General features: G+C 36.9%; 1 protein-coding gene and 1 long non-coding RNA gene across 6 annotated transcripts in view; one reads left to right on the forward strand and one right to left on the reverse strand.

The window, feature by feature from the left end:
* The window catches only part of LOC136855600 (intermembrane lipid transfer protein VPS13A-like), a 315,401-nt gene that overhangs the window by 244,521 nt on the left and 49,435 nt on the right, over positions 1 to 21,445 (reverse strand). For all 4 annotated transcript variants that reach the window (XM_067132695.1, XM_067132694.1, XM_067132693.1 and 1 more), the window contains exons 2-4: positions 10,844 to 11,037; positions 8,742 to 8,867; positions 7,367 to 7,514 (exon numbers count right to left, since the gene is read on the reverse strand). In XM_067132695.1, the coding sequence (XP_066988796.1) occupies positions 7,367 to 7,514; positions 8,742 to 8,867; positions 10,844 to 10,993 (424 nt within the window). In that variant the 5' untranslated portion in view covers positions 10,994 to 11,037. The remainder of the gene's footprint in view (positions 1 to 7,366; positions 7,515 to 8,741; positions 8,868 to 10,843; positions 11,038 to 21,445) is intronic.
* Positions 13,798 to 17,536, forward strand: LOC136855599 (uncharacterized). Of its 2 annotated transcripts, XR_010858074.1 has the most exons (4): positions 13,798 to 13,929; positions 14,815 to 14,902; positions 15,126 to 15,182; positions 17,157 to 17,536. It is a non-coding gene; the product is annotated as an uncharacterized lncRNA (long non-coding RNA). The 2 variants fall into 2 exon arrangements; XR_010858073.1 differs by lacking the exon at positions 15,126 to 15,182.

The raw sequence follows: 21,445 nt of genomic DNA on the forward strand, positions 1-21,445 counted from the left end.
TTTAAGAGACCTTTCTTACCTAAGCGGTAATCTGTACTTGCAATCGAACTGGATAACAACTGTTATCCAGTTCACACGCTGTTTCTCTTGGCCTAACAAGTTCAAATGACTTCCATTTAACTTATTAGAAAGGACATACTCTGTCTTTCCTGACGAATGGAAGAATCAGAAACAAAATTTCCATCTTGCAACTTGATTTCATGTCGTCAGTACTATCATCCTTGCAAAAATGCGAAGAGCAAATCATAGCACTGTCTGGGTTAAGTTTATCAAACCGTCGACATGCTTGTATGCACGCATCTCTGAAACTTTCACCTCTCGAAAAAACGAAAGAAACTTGTGCTTAAACCTAAAGGTTTGATTTTCCTTTTTGCGTTAAAACAGCAACAAACTGTGCAGTTGTTCGGCGTCGTGCTGACAATATTTTAACAAGTGTTTGACCAGGAAAAATGTTTTCACACTGACATTTACTGCGAGAAGAAATGTTGGCAAATGAGTCATGGTACAAGACAATTGGTATTTTGTGCTAGAATCTACAAATATAAATTAATAACTATCAAAGAAATCCTTAGAGACAGGATGAAGATAAAATATTAATAGAGGGACATATTTGGGGCTGCCTTTTTAAGCCAAATTTTTGATTTGGGTTGGCTTTGCGTGTTAGCAGACCCGTCTTGTCTGGATCCTGCCATATGGTATCATCAGCAGCTGTAAACCGTTCACTTGCTAAGTCAGTATTAGATGGACGACTAAACTTTCTTGAACATCACTAAAGTCATCAAAATATTCACTTCCATTTAGGTCGAAATGTTCATCTGAATGAATCTTCAAAGCCTGGCAGATTCATTTTCATCAATACTGGTGAGATATGAAACGATTTCTTCACTGATGAGACCTTCCCTGCGGGACATTATAACTGACCAAATCAGTTAGATCCTAAAAGGGTAAACTGAAAAAAGTATATTTTTTTTACTTACTCATCTGGTGATATCTGGCAACTTTTCATCAACGATTCCAAAACCTAAGAAAAACAATAGATTTAGTAGCCTACAATCATTCACCCAGCACCATTTGGTGTCTGTACGAAGGAGCGACATCTACTGGCACGTAAACAACTATCGATCCCTCAAAAGGGTCAAAATGACCCTTTTAGGTGTTGGTGGTAAATTGGGATATTATTGATTTCATAAAGACGTAATATGGAAAAACAATTCAGCTAATGAAAGTTCATTCAACTTGGATAAAATTCACATGACAAAAAGGACGCATTGGTTTACAGGCTTAAACTACATTTTGCAATTTCTAAAAGGGTCAAAATGATCCCTCCGGCCATTCTAGGGTTGAGGGAAACAGCAGGTAATTTCTCGGCCGCACCAGTAGTGCCCGCGTCGGTGCTTGCGCTTACAATGGAGTTGCCAAATAGCACCAGATGTCACTATTATGAGCTGTTGCTTTGAAGTATTTTGCAATGCATTTTTGAGTGAGTACATATGGCATTTTCCCATGATATCACTAAAGTTTTACTTGTGTGTGTGCATTTGCAGCTACATGTGGCATTTTGTCGGTGTGTGTGTAGTTGCGTAGTATCTTAGTGTGGTATCACGTTTACCCTTTTTCTTTTTTGCTTTGCTTGATTTGCTGTACAGTATTTCATTGCAAGTTTAGTTGGCTCTTAGTATGATTATCACACATATGAGAGTACACAAGAAAATATTTTATCACTGGTGATACTTCATCTTAGTTCTCTCTCTCTCATACCTTACACACACAACTGAGTTTATCTTTTGGACTGTAAAAATAAAAAGAATGATAAAATATAGTAAAAATATAAATGATAATAGCATTAAATATAAATAATAAAGTCATAAGCATAACATTGCAAAGGAAGCTGTATCAAGCCAGACATCTACCTAGCCTGTTCACCCATCCAACAGTGCATCGCTACACCTTCCCAGCCAGGGAAACTGCTCCCCAGAGCCACCCACCTTCCAAAATAACCCCTTCTCTACACAGCTTCTCCCATGATGACCCTCCATCCAACCCACAGCCCACCTTGGAAACTTCTCCAGGATTCCTCCACCCACCAAACCCTTTCTCAATCTGTTTATGAGTGTGTGCAGTGTTACCAACATTTTTCTGAGACCATGCAGCATTGCCAACCATCAGAGAGTGGTTTTTTCAAATTTAATATATATATATATATATATATATAATATATATATATATATATATATATATATATATATATATATATATATATATATATATCTTTGTGGCCTTGGTCCCTGGTCTGGGTGTGTCGGATAATGTCGAGTCCCGGATAATGGTGAAGGAATATTGTGTACATAAATTTAAAAAAATTGAAAAAAAACCACTCTCTGATGGTTGGCAATGCTGTGCAGCCTCAGAAAAAGGTTGGTAACACTGTTTAAACTCATAAACAGACTGAGAAAGGATTTTGGGGATGAGGGAAGCCTGGATAAGTTGCCAAGGTGTGGGGGGGGGAGGTGAGTCGGATGGCTGGACACCATGGGAGAGGAGGAGTACTAAGGCTGTGTAGAGAAGGGTTTGTTCTGGAAGGTGGGTAGAGCTGGGAAGCAGTTTCCCCGGGTGGGAAGGGGCTGGGGATGCAGTGTTGGATGGGTGAAGAGGACGAGTTAGACATCTGACTTGAGAGAGAGAACAATAACTAAGGTATGTTTACTTCAAAGCCTAAGTACAGTAACACACACACACACACTCTCCACTTTTTTATTTGTATTTTATGCTACAGTATTCTCATTTATATTTTTATTATTCATATTTTCTCTATTTATCTTTACAAACCAAAAGATAAATGCAGTTGTGCGCATAGGGTAGGTACGTACACATGCATTCATTTGATGGCATCGGTGAACTTGCTGGACCTTGTTTAGCTTTGTCTTATATATGCAAATTCACATTTTAAATATTTTTACGGTGATCAGAGATGACCACCAATCAGTGATAAAATGTTCTCTTATGTACTGTTATGATATGTGTGCTAATCATATTTAAAAGTCAACTAAACTTGCAATGAAATGCTGCACAGTAAATCAAGCAAAGCAAGAAAAAAATTGTATCATGCGATACAGTACTGTGCTAAGAAACACATACATAAACACACAGCAAAAGAGGTACTGTAGAGAAAAAGAGTTAGCTTTTGTAATTTCTGTTGGCTCAAAAGCTTGATGTCACTTACATGTCATGAAACATCACATTGTTTATTGTTTTTTATTGGCTAATATGGATATGTCACCAGTGTAAGAGCAAATGGTAGAAGGTGCAGGGGTGAACAAGCACTCATGTTTTTTGTAAGCTTTCTTGCTGTTGGTGGAAATGTATACGCCATTGTAATTTTTTATTTTTAGTGGCTGATGGACATAGCAGCATATTCATATCATATGCTAATTGGTTACATCTGGAAAGCATCAGTAAACTCGGTAACAAAGACCATTTTCCATCTTCATGCTTAATCAGTCACTTGCTTGAACTGTCAGCAGGTGGACTGATTTTGCTATTCTGTCTTCTGAGCATGTGGCTCTCTTAGCAGTGTCTGCAGTATTGCAGGTCATGCTTGTGTTGTGTTAGTGGTACTGTGCATTGTGTGTATGGCCCCATCTAGTCCTGAGAGGGCGAGGAAGGTGTTGACCCTTAAACAGAAATTAGAAAATTGTTGAGAGGATGGAGCACAGTTGGTCCTGGTATCACATATAATAGAGGAGTATGGCACTGCCTAGTCAGCCCTACCTAGGACAAGCTGAAGTAGTATGCAAAGGAATTCGGTAAGAAGATGGCCAGGAGTCAAACCCACAAGATCATGGCAAAAGAACTTTATGATGACACTGATCAGTCTACCTTGATGAACTTTTGGCAACAACAGGCTGCTGGTGTGAACATATGCAGTACTGAATTGAAGGCTACTGCTACAAAGTTTGCAGGCTTGCATAAGGTTGCAGACTTTAAGGCATCTCAAGGTTGGCTGTTTCGGTTCAAAATTCGATATGGGATTTCTAACAAGAAAACTTGTGGTGAAGCTTTGGATGCTTCTGAGGGGGGAATATAGAGGAATTTCGCTAGAAGTTGCGAGACTTGATGAAAAAATAAGGCCTTGTTTTAGGGCAGATCTACAATGCTGTCAAAACTGGTCTATTCTATCGCTTCTTACCCACTAACACCTTGGCTGTACGAACGAATGAAAGAATTTACCTGGTCAAAAACTTTTCAAGCAACATAATTCTGCTTTATGTGCAAATGCTACTGGTGGGCATTGTTGCAAACTAGCGGTAGTTGGACACGCAAAACAACCACATATTCTGTGTGAGTTGATGGATAGGCTTCCAATGATTTGGTATCATTTGGCAAAGGCTTGGTTCACCTCCAAGATCATTTCCAATTGGTTCCCTAATAATTTTTGTACGGAGGTTATTCGTCATTAGACACAAGACCTCAGCATTGCTAGGCATCGGGTGAAGGCTTTGCTTCTCATGGACAATGCGCCTGTACATTCTAACACAGATCAATTGGTTAGTGATAAAGGTTATAGTAGGGTCATGTATCTGCCTCCTAATTTGACTGCACTTATTCAGCCAATGGACCAAGGTGTTATTGTTGCAATGAAAAGGCTATACCAGAGTTCTTAGAGGAGGTGATGGTAGTATAGGAAGACAAGGAAGAGAAGGAGCAAGGTTTGGATACATGGGGGAAATGGACACTGAAGAATCTTCGTAAGTATTCAGTGAAGTCTGCCATATACAAATTTGCAGATGCTTGAAGGGAAGTCACTATAGAGACCCTCAACCACACCTGGAACTGTATGCTGAATGGAGAAGAGGCCATGATGGACTTTCAGGGGTTTGATGTCGGCGACTTCCTTTCCACACTCACAACTGGAGGTGACAATGTTCCTGAGACTGATGTAGGGGAGTGGCTGGATGATGACAGTGGCAACCTGGACTACAGACTTCTCTCTGACAACTAGATAGTTGCTGCAATTGCTGCTGGTGATGAAGAAGTGGCTGACAACGACGATGACAATGATTATGAGGCTGTTCTACAACAACTGCCCTCATACAAGTATATGTGAATAACCTTTGATGCAGTTATCAAGGTATTGGAGAATCCCAACTTGGATCCCATCTGCTACAGCAGGGCCTTGGATGGTGCTGCACAAATACAAGAGTATTGAAGGGTTGTCATTTCTAAGCAGAATCATCATTCGTATCATCAAAGTACACTCGACAGTTTCTTCAGATCCCAAATCCCCGTGCACCAAGCCCAGCGCCATCCACTTCTTTGGTAACTCAGTCCTTCAATTTGGAAATCAGCAGAGTATGTCTTCTACTGACTTCGCTGATATGCAGGGCTCCTTCAGCCAAGAATCTGGTGTGTCGCTGCCCCACTTTGATGACCCTGACCCTCTAGGCACCTCTACACCTCTTCCAACCACTTCACCACTTAATGTCTTCCGGGAGTCACAGGAGGTGGAGGAACCAAGCCCAGCACCATCCACTTCCTCAGCAACTCAGTCCTCCAATTTGGAACTGCAGCTGAGTACGTCTTCTACTGACTTCACTGATATGCAGAGCTCCTTCAGCCAAGAATCTAATGTGTCGTTGCCTCACTTTGATGATCTCTAGGCACCTCTACACCCCCTCCAACCACTTCACCACTTAATGTCTTCCAGGAGTCACAGGAGGCAGAGGAAGAAGACGCTGGTCTTGATGACACAGATGAACTGGTGGAGGAGGACTAGTAAATCTCCTCACAAGTTTTTAAACATCTGGCCATTGTAAGCACAAAGAGCAGTGCACACTGCACACAGGTTAAGTGACAGAGTAGAAAGTATTTTTATAGTGTTATTATAACTGTCAGCTTGATAAAATTGTTTGTGTAAACTATCATACGAGAGAAAAAAGGGTTTACTTTTTTTGTGAAAAATATTGTGTAGCCTACTGAACTGTGTTGATTACAAGAGAAAAATAAGAAGGTTGCTTTTTGTTTTTAAGTGTATTTGTGGAGTTTATTGTGTTACAAATATGGGGAAAATAATGTAGATAATTGCTTCTTGCATAAAGTTTGCAGTTTATAGTTATTGTCTGTAAGTGTTTACAGCTATGGTAAGGTGAGGAAGGGTACAGAGTTGCCCTTGAACACTTGTAATTGTATTTATATGGTTTATTTTGTTACAAATATCAGAAAATAAGGTAGCTTATTGCTTTTTGCATTAAGTTTTTAGTTTAAGGTGCGATGGTTGTTGTTTGCAACCATATTTAGTGCTTTTGGCTAGGTGGTATTAACCAGGTAAGGTGAGGAAGGGTATGGAGTTGCCCTTACCTCTACATTTATTTTACTCGCCATTATCCGGATTTCCTCATTTTCCGACAGGGCCTTGGCTCTATTAATCTGGATAACTGAAGGATTGTTGTATATATGATGAAAAGGGAAGAGAGGCAGTTAAAGCTTTAGACTGAGAAGTGAAGTACAAAGACTTGTGAGAATACCCAGAAAATTTTGGAGGAAGGTAATTTATGGTGACTTAGACCTGATGAGAATGCAGACAGAAGATGCACACAGCAGGAGAGAGTGGAAGAACTCATTTCATGTCATTTTTTTAAGGTTAAATCTGAAGCAAAGATATTAATAAAAATGGTGATGATTAAACAGATTTTATAACACTAAATTTAACAAAGGAACATTTACTTCAACTGTTATCAACTACAAACTGAGAACTCGACTGAATGTGTTGGTCAGAAAATGACATAAAGAGGGCTATCCAGAGTTTCTTTTGTGCGGTTGATCAAAATAAGCAACTGATTGCATTTATCATGATATTATATGACAGACAGAAGAAAGAAGGAAGGATTGATGAAAGAGAAATAGGTCTAATCCTGAAGGCAGTTATTAATAAACTTCATGCCACTAAAATTCAAGACAACGATATTCACAAAATCACACAAAAATGCAGACTGTCTATGCAAGCCACATCATTACAAGGTCCCTGTGAAGATGACCAAAGAGCAATTAGATAAGGTCACATTGGAGTTATATCACATAGCCACACTGGTTAAGCAGAGATGAGTTTTGAAAAGTAAAATAAAACGGCACAGTCTCAGCAAGAATGACCAAAAATGCTCCCTCCAAGCAAACAAAATGGCACTATTCATCAGGTGGATGGGCAAAGTGCCGAGGAAAAGTTAAGTATACCTTAGTTTTGCCAGACCACTGAGCTGATAAACAGCTCTCCTAGGGCTGGCCCGAAGGATTAGACTTATTTTACGTGGCTAAGAACCAATTGGTTACTTAGCAACGGGACCTACAGCTTATTGTGGAATAAAGTAACACTTACCCCAGAGAGTTGATGAGTCCTGAGCACTGTCTAATGGCATCGGGTCGGGGAAGAGATAAGCCAGCATTTGCCTCTTCCTTGCTCGCTCCAGATCCCGTTCCCTTTCCTCATTATATGTAACAACTGGAGTAGCAAGAATGAATACATCCTGAAAAAAAAAAAAAAAAGGCAAAAGGAGCATGTAATGGGTTCTCCACAAAGAAGATCGAGACAGAAAATCAAGAATAATGTGCAGAACTGAAATGAAAGCTTAACAACTAAAACAATTAGGTAAAGTAAGAATGCACTCCAGGAACCACGGTTCCTGTGGCAGGATTCTGATATTGGGATTCCTCGAAGGATTATACTATGACCAAACTAAGCTGTGTACTATATCAACTTATAACGCCTTTGACGTGGTGAAAAGACTTAATAATTTCTTAGGCAGATTTTAAAATCTCCTCATTAAGAGTTGTATGACGAACATCATGTAGAGCTTTCTCTTCGTAGGGTACTCTGGTTGACTTCCTTTTGAATACACATGGCAAGTTGATTTTGAACCAAAAACCCATGGTAAACTTCACTGAAGAAATAATAAATTCTTTGAATCACATACACCTTCATATTACCTATATAAAGGGTAAAACGCCAGCCGTGGGATTCTTACCCCTGGTGAGAGGAGGCCCTCTTACCCCAAGGGCTATCATTAAGTTTGAAATGTCAGTGTCTCTTAACAAGTAAGAAAGCTGTCAAAAACTGAATGCTGTGCAATCTAGGCACCTTGTAACATAACCATAAAGCTAACTGTACACTTATTACTGTTTAATAGAGCAACCCCAAAGTCACTGAAAACTTATACTAAATGAGGAATTAGAATAAAAATCGTCCTGTATCCAACACCTGTGTTCTTTGTTTACTTCATTGCCTCCTGTGGGTGCATAGAGATGGCGCTGAGTACCGCAGCAAGTGAGTGGTGGAAGAAAGTAAAAAAAGGAAAAATGTGGGGTGGGGGATTGGGAAGCTCCATGGGTGTTTGTTACACCAACATACCCTAAACAAATCTCATATTTGAACACCCAGAATGGGGGAACTCGAAATATTCCTTAAAACATATTTATCCAAAAAATTAAGCATACTAAACCAGCTGATCAAAGATTCCCCTAAAAAATACTGTGCGAGGTGCAATTCGTAACACATTTCAGATATCCAAAACAATACCACTAAAAAATCAGGGTTTTAAAAAATAATCATTGTCTTCACTCAACCCAACTGAAATGACAAAAATAAGAGTTCACTTAAATATCCGAGGGTTAACTACGGAAACTGAAATAGACTTACAGTAATCAATTACTCTGCAAAGAATTAAGAACTAATCAACATTCATAATCAAGCTTACCTCAATATTGATAACCACAGGTTGGGTGAAGAAGCTGCTATAAGGTATGGTAAAAGATACTCTGCCAATAATGCCTTTCTTGACCTCAATAGGCAGCGGATTTCCATAGTATATATCCAGGAAAGACTGAAAAACGAGTAAAAAGTCACATTGCAAAGCTCATATCGGTCAAATCAAACACTGACATTAATACTGTTATTTGTTTGTAAAAGGAACAACACTAAGGCTGATCATTTTTTTTATTTAACCTTACGTTAGGCCTATGAGGTGTTTCGTCACCCCAAAGCGACGTAAGTGACGGTAATTCCTAATTAGCAACTCATTATTTTTTCTCCTCCTAGTAGTCTCCTGACTCCTTATTTATTTTTAGCATCTTATATATTTTATAATCATACTGTATATTGATTTATTATTTTATTTAGAATTATTTACAATTTATTACTCTGTCATTTCAGTGAAGACTTATACCTTTAGTTCAAGTTTTGATGATGCTGCAACAGAGATTGTGGGTACTTTCAAAATAAATGTGATCTGAATTTACGTTGCTTTAATTTTTCATTAGCTTTATAATTCAGTTTATATTTTATATCACTATCAACCACTCACAAGCAATTCTAAACTGTTGAACAGGAATCATAGATATATAAAAGAGCATCAGTGTGACTATTATTTACATAATAATAATAATAATAGAACTAAGAACGTTTTTATATTGGGGTGTGTAAACACCCCAGGGGACCTAACCATTTTCGACAGCCCAGGGGACTAACGAAGGGTTAATATTGTAACAACGCTTCACCGTTTACCAAAGTGATCTCTTCAACCTGACAACAGAACAGCTCGGTTCTTCACCATCCAGTTTAAAATTCCATAAAATGTACTTCAACGATCCCAGGTAGCCTGAGAAATAACACGCTACCTACCCTGGTCTTCATCTCAAGTACACCAGTAATCAAAAATATCACAATTAATGCTTCTAACAGCAGGTGCTGCGGAATTAAAATTGACCTGAGTAAAGTGAGACACAAACTTTCAAACCCAAGACTGTACTGGCTATACACTTGTTAGTCTTCTTCATTATTATAATGCAGTACTATAAATTTCCTTATACACTGCCATAATTCACCTCCACATAACTTTTTTCTAATCTGACAGATTCGGTTTTCATTCTAAATTAGAAGTAAAATTGAATTATCAGCATGAAAAAAACAAACAAGGTGTGTCAATAATGTCTTTCTAGGAATCTGTGCCCGAATTAGTAATATATCAGCAGAGTTTGTTTGGTCTAGCTCAACAATAATTAAGATTCCTCATTATCTTTTTAAATTCTGCTACTCACACAAAGAAAACAAAAAAAAAAAAGAGAAAACATCGGCAAAGAAAATGTTACTAGTTTTCACAAAGTAACAGAAGAATCAGGAACTCTTTTACCAGCTTTTCTCTTGATCTAGGCTCATTAACATTTTCTTTTCCCATCTTTTTCTCTTTTCTTTAAGGCGGGGCTAAATGACAGAAACCAAAAATAATCTTTTAAGGTCACCCACAGGAGCGTTCCATCAGCCTGCAAAATAAAAAATAAAAAAATGAAACTTACGACGCAACCAACAGATAATTTTAAGGCAGTTGAATTTACACAGCTTGCCGAGTATCAAGCTGCCATTTACATAAAAAATCTCGAAAGAACTCAGAGACGAATACCTCCGACAGTGCCAGTGCTTACAAACACATCAATTTTACCCCAGGAACTAGTTATCTTGAGGGATCCCATGAAATCGTAAATGCTGAGAAAAGAAGCTTTGTTGGAGAACGAATCTGAAATAAGTTATGGTCGGAACGACACAATGAAAAGTAAAATACAGTAAGATAAACCCTGAATACTGACTCCATATAAATCTAAAACTAACCAACTCTTCCTTAGCTCATAGACCACCCCTAGAGAAATAACTGATGTATATGTGGATAGACAGACATTCGCAAAGTAACAGAAAACAAAGAAAAACGAAGGGGGCGAGCGTGAACGTCTAACATCCTTCCAACTTTGAAGTCAATGCAGATCAGTCTCTCGGGAGTGACTGTGTGGGTTGGGGTTGTTCATCGCTCACCAGGGCATCGTGCCTGATCTTGAGGTTTGTGAGGTTGACTTGTCCCGAGAGGAGAGCCTCGGTAACTTCCTGGGTGTTGAGATCTTCCAGATATTGACCAAAGAATCGATTGACAAGACCTGCTACCACCTTCTTCGCCAGCCACTCCATTACGCGATGGTCCCCTAATCACCACATCACAAAGTCTTTCGGTTCTGAAAAAGAAGAGGAAGAAGTAGGCTACGTTACGTGGCATTTCAGTTTATTCAGTCGTTCCGTTCATTCAAGGCCAAGTCACAAAAGACACTACTGAAATGGTGCAATTCCTTTGTAGTATCACGAACGATTGAACAAATGTGTGTACTGGCTGATATATGAGAAACAAGTATTCAAAATTTATCAACTAAGCAGTTGGAATGTTCATAAGAAGTGCGTAAGTTTCCAGTTTATATCGATGATCAAAATTAGCATTGTGTTCATTATTAAGCTGGTGTGCCCCGTAGGGGGAGTGGGGTGTTGGTTTCGGCATTACTAAAAGTTCTTTGCAGCGTCCCTTCGGCCCCTAGCTGCAACCCCTTTCATTCCTTTCATTGTACCTCCATCATATCATCTTTCTTCCATCTTGCTATCCTTAACCCTCTTCTAACAATTATTTCATAGTGCTTCAACTGCTTTGAGGTTTTCCTCCTGTTACACCTTTCAAACCTACCTACTCTCAGTTTCCCATCCAGCGCTGAATGACGTCACAGGTCCCAGCACTTGGCCTTTGGCCTAAATTCTATATTCCATCCCATTCCTATGCTGGTGTGGGCCGCCATCAACCAAGCCAGCAAGACAGATCTCTCTTCAAACCAATGGGCATAACAAAATAAGGGATATACCAGCAAAATAAAAATCCCCTGCGTAGAGGCATTAAGAACATGTCTATAGGGACATCGCACCTGACTACCCTTCTGCTATCATATCGAAGAATCGTAGAGAATGTTCTTATTAATGTCCATCAAAATAAAAGAGAATTATGCCTATACACCAGAGTTGATACCAACTTACACCTCTCTTGGTGGGTCAGTGGTCAAAAGCCACTGTAAGTCACCCATGGTCAAAAGTACAACATTGCTTCTAAATAAAGCAACGTTTCGAATACCACTGGTAACGAATCACTTGTTATAATTCTTCTGGTTGTGAGCTATTCGTGAGGTATAGTAAATTAGACAATAAACAATATTTGTGGCTAAATATTTGTGTGAGCACACACACACACACACACACACACACACACACATATATATATATATATATATATATATATATATATATATATATATATATATATATATATATATATATATATATATATATATATATATATATATATATATATATATATATATATATATATATATATATATATATGTATATGATCATATTTTTAAGAGCTCCGCCTAATGTAGTGAACTGGATATTTTATGATATTTGTGGCCTGATGTTTGTGAATATGAGAAAAACCCTCGGTGTATAAGACAAATTCGACAAATTCATAATTAACCACGCATTACAAATTTACCAGTCAGCTATCATGGTGAAGATGGGTTGATATCGATTCTAAGTACAAAACCTGAGTTCGACAGGCATGTACGGCAGAGTCGATGTCAACTTATACCTCTCTTGAGAACTGGCGACGAAACATTTATTAATCATAATTCCTCTTGGATGTAAGTTGTTATGCCCGAGGCGTAGTGAACTGGATATTAAAGTATATTGGTGGCTTAATATCTATCTATCTATCTATATACAGTATATATATATATATATATATATATATATATATATATATATATATATATATATATATAATCCACATGATCATATTTTTCAGAGCTTCATCTACCACACACACACACACACACACACACACACATATATATATATATATATATATATATATATATATATATATATATATATATATATATATATATATATGTATGTATGTATAATCCTGATGATAATAGTTTTCATAGCTCCACCTAATACTATCGAAACAGGATTCGAATATCAGGCGATGATCGAACAATATGATCTGGTTTCAGTAAATTCATTGACCACTGTCCGAATTAGCTGCTAATTACATCACTTACGGCAGATTTAAATGATTGATTTAATGCCACTTTGTCCTCCTACCTTCTCAATTTCCCCAAAATTTTGGGATATATTTATCACCGCAAGCCTTGAATCCATATGGAAAATCGCTGAAGGTGGCCTTTTACCGTAGCAGATTGCGAACCTACGCACCTTTATTAATAGTAATAATAAATTTAATTATAAAAATTATCTTGCGTTCATTGGTGCGAGTTGATAAGCTCACCGTTGAATCACCTTAACAAAAGTGTTCTATACTATTTTTGTCTATGACCATGTACTGTGACGCCATGTTGCATTCTAATAATATAATGTGATAATAATATCCTTTGTTTCAGCTCCGGGCCATATACGATGAACGATAAGATGAACACAATACAGTATACTAAATTAAGTACGCTAGTAAAAAGTAATATTCATGAACTCTTATGGCCAAGCACTGCTGAAAACAACAGCAACAACTATAATAATAATAATAATAATAATAATAATAATAATAATAATAATAATAATAACAATAATAATAATAATTCCAGATAAAGACCAAACACCGATGCATAATTCAGGTAGTTCGCTAAAAAGAAGAGTGCCCGGCAACTCTCAATAATAATAATAATAATAATAATAATAATAATAATAATAATAATAATAATTTCTGTCGATTTTCTGATCATCGCCTTAAACTCCTTCGGTGGCGAAAGGGCGATAAAGTGACGTCCCACAAACAGGCAGTTGGAGCGGTCGTTGGCTGTTATCGTCAAGAAAAGGCTTGTTTCAGTGTTGTTGAGTCTCCAGCTTGGTAAGGAAGGTTTCGTTGACACTAACTCGACTTTCTCGTTCCTTTTCGTTTGGGATCTCGGCCGTGCTGTACTATTACCGGAGGATCGTTGGTTTCACTTTGTTTGGTTTTATGTACAGTTCTCCACAGGGACGATTCCCTATCCGACGGGCCCTTGTACGTTTTCAAAGTAAGGTGCTTCTTATATTTTGTGTTTTTTCGTCAGTATCGTAGCTCCTGCAGAATAAAGTAGTTCTTTTTTAAATTTGCTTTCTTATGGTGTGATCTTCACTATAGGCTGTATTTTGTTGTATAGTCTTGGTGCGCAGTGTACAAATGTTCTCTAGCCTGACTTACAACTTGTTCTAGGTTCAAATGGACTTTGTAAGATTCCAGGCGTGAAGGCGTGCTTCAAGGTTTTGTTGGGTTGGAGAGTGGATACTATTGCCAGTTTTGCGTTTTAAATTTTTCTCAAATATTTAGGTTGTGGTACTTGAGTTATGGCATGGTTGTCGTATGAAAGTTTTCCGTTTGCGGGTTTTGTATCTCTTCAAATATTGGTATTTTCGATTCTTTGTTGTAAATTCCCAGAGTAGCTGTTCAAAATTTTTATTTGTTATTGTAGATTGCCTTTCAACGTGGTATTTAAGACTTCGTTTCGAAGCTTATTTATTACTAAGCTGAACTAGATTGCTTTGAGTGGTAATTCCATGCACTTTGAACCATACTAGCAATCTTCTGCAGTGCTACGGATATTTTCATGTTAACTTTATACTGCAATAGAGCAAGTCTTACAATGCAATAGGCTTTAAAGTTTCTTGAGGATTAGAGAGGCCTAACTCGACTACCATAGCTTTCCAAATATGGGGTATATTAAGTGGACTTAAATTTAATTATTGTAGGCTTAAGTGGCAAACTAGTAATAACGCTTATCAATATTTTTAAGCCCTTGCTTGCTGCTCCTTGTCTTAGTATTTTAAAACTTATAGATGGCTCGGCTGATTGTAAACAGTAGCCAGCATTTGGTTTTCCACTTGCTAGAACATTTTGGGTTTTAATATATACTTTATTTCAGGTCAGGGTGTCGTTAAATAAGCGTGCCACAATGAGTTACTGAATTGTCTTGGATGTACCAATACCTTATGACTAAACAGGTTTAATGGGTGAGTAAGTATTTCTTGTTTTTTTAGTTGAGTGAGTTGAGCAAACCCCCAAACATTTTTTAGTTTGGTTTTTTCAAATCAAAACTCGTAAGTTTTCAGTTTAAGTATAGGCTTTGTTTTAATGCATTTGGTTTATTTTTTCAGATTCAAAACCTTAGTTTTGAGAATCTTTAATTTATTTTTAATCTTTAAAATTGCTAAGGTTAAAACTTAACTTTTCCAGCTTTGAACATTTCAAGAAATTTTAGGAGTTTCAGCATCAGAACTTTTTGTTAAAAAGGTATTTAATTTTTATTTGATTATTAGTTTAGTTATATTTAGCATCAAAAGTTAGTTTAATGTGTGTGGAGGTTTGTTAGTTTAATGTGTGGAAGGTAATTTTTGAAAGTTTGTAGAGTAAATTTGTGTTTTAAGTTGGATTTAAACTTGTTTATATTTAAACTTTTGCCTTATGTGGTTTGATCTTGTAATTTCAGCTAGTTTTGTTTTTTAGAATTGTAAAATTAACTATTATCTATTTTGGAATTTTGAAGTTTTTGAACACTGACAATTTTTAAAGAGTAATTATTTCTGCTGCAAAAGTTTGTTTTGCTTATGAATTTGCATTTAAAGTTTTGCGTGTGAATTTGCATTTAAAGTTTTGCGTGTGAATTTGCATTTAAAGTTTTGCGTGTGAATTTGCATTTAAAGTTTTGCGTGTGAATTTGCATTAAAAGTTTTGCGTGTGAATTTGCATTTAAAGTTTTGCGTGTGAATTTGCATTTAAAGTTTTGCGTGTGAATTTGCATTTAAAGTTTTATGTGAATTTGCATTTAAAGTTTTGCGTGTGAATTTGCATTTAAAGTTTTGCGTGTGAATTTGCATTTAAAGTTTTGCGTGTGAATTTGCATTTAAAGTTTTGCGTCTAAAAGTAAGTTATTCTTTGTCCACTTCCCAAGTCCACCTTTGCCGGGGTGGCGGTGCCACCTGCCAGGCAAAGGTGGACTTGCATGTTGTGCATGGTGACCTGGTCACCATGCACAACAGGAAGTTCAAAAACAAGCATGGTGACTTAGTCACCATGCACAACAGGAATTTCAAACCAACCAACATCTTCCTTAGGTTAGAGCTCCCAAGTTGATAATTTTCGTGTAGCTAGGACTTATGGGAAGTTAGATATGGAACTTGAAATACAGGATAGGCTAGAATAGGGTGAAGAACGTGCTAATTTTATATAGATGGAGCTAGGATAAAGGTAATAAATGCTAAAGTCTGTCCCTAAAGGATGCTGGGAATACTGAGGTAAAAAACGCCATAGTCAGACCTAGGGAGACATTTGACAGTGCAGGATATTAATAGGAGAGGGTATTACAGTACTTGAGCCCTTTGTTTGGTCATGAGATGTAAGTTTGAATGTATTAATGGAGCGAGAATAGGGTAGGGTAACTCAAGACATACTTTTATAACTTAGAATTTCATTCCCACTAGTAAATAGGAGCTAGATAGGTAAATAGGTGGATCTTAACGATTTTCTAAGAGGCCTAGGTCTTGGTATGTTAAAGAATTATTTTTGACACTGATGTCGTGGACTTGTCAGGTATTTTAATAGGCTGGTTAATAGTGGGAATTGTAATTAAAGTTTTTGCAGTCTTGTTAACGTAGTTTCGTCAATGCGCTCAGCAGCCCCCCCCCCCTTCCCCCCGCCTCTTACTCTTCAAGCAAAGCTTTCATGGTAGAAAATAGTTCAGATTGCATTGCATATTTTCATTGACCCCTATCTTCAACCACATTTCCTCCAGCGCCGAAGCTTGCTTCGGGAACCCTTTCTTATTCTGAATTCCCCAACAATTTTTCGCCCCGTGGGGTTGTGCAGTTTAAATTCCCTTAAGACTGGTTAGTAGTGTTTGCATTGCATGGCACCTTTCATAGATATGTAGCACTAAAGTTAGATGCAGTTGTTTCAGTTTTAAGATTGGTTCCCTATTAAATATCTCAGGATGGCACTCTCTATCCTGTTGTCTTTTTGAGAGTTTGAAGAAACAATGGTAGTAATATATGGGATTGTTAATGTGAAAGTTGATGGCAGTTTGTAGTAACAATAACTAATACATGGGACTGTTATTGGGAAAGTTTACTCATACGATATATTATTAATTATAATAACCTTAGAGTAGCTGCTGGGACTAACTGAACAGGCTCTTTTCTCTTTAAGAGGGTGGGTTATGTCATGGAAACTTAGTATATTCTAAAATCCAAAAACTATTCTTATGCACAGGCTCTTGGTGTAGCTGTTGCAGACCATAACATCGACACATACTAATGGAAAGCAACTCTTTTTTTATTAAGACTGAATATCCTGTGAGGATTTCGAAGCGCTCTGAATTCGGTTACCCAGACAACAAGAACTCAACTTGTAGACGCTGTGCATATCCTGTGAGGATTAGAAGTGCTCTAAATTCGGTTACCCAGACAACAAGAACTCAACTTGTAGACGCTGTGCATACCCTGTGAGGATTCGAAGTGCTCTAAATTGTTACCCAGACAACTAGAACTTAGATGCTGTGCTCTACCTGCTATTCATTTTTTAAATCTGACTACTTTGGATATGTAATAGTATTTAAATGTATAAAGACCAGCTTAATATGTCTGTAAACCTTTGTCCATTTCTTTAACCCCAAAATGTCATGTGATGGGGTGGACTTTGTAATACCCCTTGAAAGACAAAGAATGTCCTATGAAATCAAGGGAATGGTAGTTACTGGTTGGTTAGCAGAAGATGGGAAAATTGATATGAGAAATGAAGTAACATAGTTTTTATTTCTGAGGAGATTCTAGTATATTAACCTCGAATTTTGGTGTTTACTTGCAACAGTCTATGCAGATTTAAACTTCTATTCAGCAAAGTGATATTGTATTTTGACCCCTGATGAAAGGAATAATTAATGTTAAAGATCATTCCTTATGATCTGGAGATGGCATTCGGCTCAGAACACTTGTAAAGGTGACTTGAGCGATAAAACTGTAGTTGGAAGTGAAATTTCACTTTATGAACCACTTTTGGTTCTACAGGTTCCATTGCTCAAAATTAGAGATGGGACAGGAATGGCTGGAGGAACCGGGGACAAACCATACGGGAGGGTGCAAAACAAATGCCAAAAGTACCTTGTCTAATTCATTACATATAAATGTACATATTTACAATTCAGTACAGGTTTTAGGTGGCGAAAAGCCAATGATTATTAACATGACCACATTTAAACCCAAATGAATCCTTAAATAATTAACAGTAGTTAACAGACAGAAGAATAAACAAAGGAAAATAAAAGCTTATCAGCCATCAAAAATCAATGAACATTAAATTCGATATATAAAGGCAAACAGCAAATTTCCAGAGCCATACACTTGCTCTTCATTAAATTAAATAATGAAATTATCATAACATGTCCAATGAAATAAGCTTAAGCATAAAACAAAAACCGACTAAATATGAAAAATTGTCGAGGCAGTCTTCTACCGCCAACCAGGATAAACAAAAGACGTAATCGGTTGAATCATCGAACACCGCAATTCGCTGTCAAAACAGGAATGCACCCTCAGCACAGATGAATTCGCCGACTCGCCGAGACAGTCTTTTACCGTCGAAATACTGTATATATTATCCTCTCGCTGCTACTGCAGAAGTCAAAACACACACGTTGAGGACCTCGTCCTCCTCCTCCCGCCGAAGTAAACGGGTCCACCACACCTGTTACCCAACAAAGTGACATGAGATACCGCCAAGAAAATATTTTAAGATCTTCCGGGGTTGAATAGTCCAAATTGCTATGTAAGGGTTATAATTAAATTGTAAAAAGGTGAAGCAGGCAGCAAAATTAAGATAGTGATAGTGTAATTTGTCCCGGGAGTGTTTATTGCTTATGCCTGCAAATTGCTGAAGTTACTGTGACTGTCGATGGTTACTACAACACAGGCTTTAACGTTGGAGTTATGTATCGGATAAATGAGGCGATAGAAATGCAGGATTTTTACATAATGCATTGTTTAATTAATTGGTGGCCTTGTCTCTGGCTCTTGAATGTTGAAATTGCTCAAAGGATTTCGTGAGGATGGGGTTGTGCCTCTGGTCCTTAATTTTGCCAATATCTTGGTAATACTTAGTTTTACAATTGCGAGTAAATTGGGTTCGCTTTAGAGTTGACAGCGCCAGGACAAAAACTTAGGAAAATCTGTATTCCTTTTATCCTGGCTACGATCCGCAAACTTCGGATAGCTAAGGTTAGTCACCTAATTGTGGCTTTACATCTGGTTTTTGTTTGTGCACCGCCACGAAAACATTCAATATTATGTCTATACAAAAAGAAAAGCCAGAAAATATCGAAGCACCGTTTTCGTCGGTTTGTTTTTGAGATTTCCTTCCATAGCCAAGTAATGCATAACTAATGCTGATAACTGCTGCCAATTATTAACCAACTAACTACTGAGCTATCCGCCAACCGATTACAGTTATCACCACGTGAAAACATGTCCTAAAATACTTCCGCCTCTTTCTTACTGATTCGCCCAAATGATTGGTGCCAATTTGCAGGATTTTGATGTTTTGTCGCCCAAACTATATAATGAACAGTCGCCCAAATGATATATTGACTAATGCCCAAAATCGCCCAAATGAATTGCGCTCCGAAAAAAGGTCACTAAGTTACGGTGGACGGTAATATAATAAATTCACAGGAATAGTCACCAAAAAACCATAATTTTGTGGCAAAATTTTGTGGTAAAAATCAGTAGAACAAATTATATTGCCTAAACTTTTTGTATATTTTTTTCTGTAAATGTTCTGATGTGTAAAACAAATACAGAGTTAAGTAAAACCATTGGTTTACATCATAGATTAATAATATTCATGAAGTAAGCAAAAAAATATTGCAATTATATACTTGCAAATGAAAGCGGATTCCTTGCGGGGCACCAAAACCAACGATAACACCACACAACATATTTTTGTGGATGAAACCTTTTAAGCATGTCTGGAGTAAAGCCACATGTACTGAAAGTATCAGTATAGTCATGTGAATGTCTTCATTTTCATTATTTCGGGGATGTATGTACATAGCAAAGGTAAGCTGCAGTTACTTATTGTTCCTTACTTGACCTGGACAGCAGGGGATATTAGCGTATCCAGGTGGCCGAGTATGGACAGCAGTTATAGGCTTACAAGATCACCGCATTTTGTAAACAGCTTATTTTACGTATAGAGGTGACTTTGCTCGCTGTAGATAAAACCCTTACTGCTGTCCGTTGCTGAATTTATAAACTAATTGCCGACAGATATCCGCTTAACCCTTTAGGCTGAATATAGATTCGTGTATACTTCCATGCGTCTAGGAATTTAATACCATTAGCTATGTATAAATGTCTATTAGTCAATATTGTAAAAATACAGATAGCTGTTTACACGAGAGGCAGAAAAAGTCAAGTATTTCTATTGGAATAGGTTTAGCTTTGTACTGAAACATGATTATATGGGAGTCACTTGTCAAGTGTTTGTCAATGCCCAAGATATACCACTCTTTCCTTAGCTATGATAAGATCTTTATTATTATATTTTTTATTTAAGAATGTGTTGAAGTTCAAAATACACACACACACACACTTCCCATGGGGCAAAAAAAAAAACACACACAAAATTCGAGAACAGGTCAGTCAGTCCCAAATAGGCTAATCCGGTTAAATATTTTCACATACATGTAATGCCATTAATATATATATATATATATATATATATATATATATATATATATATATATATATATAGAGATAGATATATATATACATACATATATATATATATATATATATATATATATATATATTATATATATATATATATATATATATATATATATATATACATATATATATATATATATATATATATATATATATATACATACATATATACACACACAATGATGTTATGTAAGTCATGTATTGCCAGTTAATAACTAATTTAAAATATTTTCTTTTATTACTTCAATTGGTTATGACTTTAAATTATGACTGACTTGATTGTTTTTATTTGATTACCCGAAATCTTTCCCAGCCAAAATTGTGAATTTTTCCCTGTGACTTTATTACCGGTCACCACAAATTAATGTGACTTTTTTCTGTGACTTTTTATCCTGGCCAAAATTACGACTTTTTCTGTGACTTTATTACCGGCCACCGTATGACCAAGTGAAGGGTAAACTATTCAAAATTTCGCCCAAGTGGATACAGAAGGACCTATAAAAGTTCGTAGAAGTGAATTTACAGAAGGACCTTTTAGTATATAAACATTACAAAGGTAAGGAAATGTATTATATATTATACAGTATATTTGCGTGCGTGTGTGCGTATGATGGGAATGTGATTGGGGAGGGATTTGGGGTTATTACTTATATTTACAATGCTTAGTTACTTCGGGGGTGGCTAATTATATACATTATATTTAAATAATATAATTACATTGGGTAACTACATTATTAAATTAGTTTTACATTTTGTTTCTTGTTCTTACGGGTCTAA

Source organism: Macrobrachium rosenbergii, chromosome 32, assembly GCF_040412425.1.
Source record: "Macrobrachium rosenbergii isolate ZJJX-2024 chromosome 32, ASM4041242v1, whole genome shotgun sequence".
Lineage (NCBI taxonomy): Eukaryota > Metazoa > Arthropoda > Malacostraca > Decapoda > Palaemonidae > Macrobrachium > Macrobrachium rosenbergii.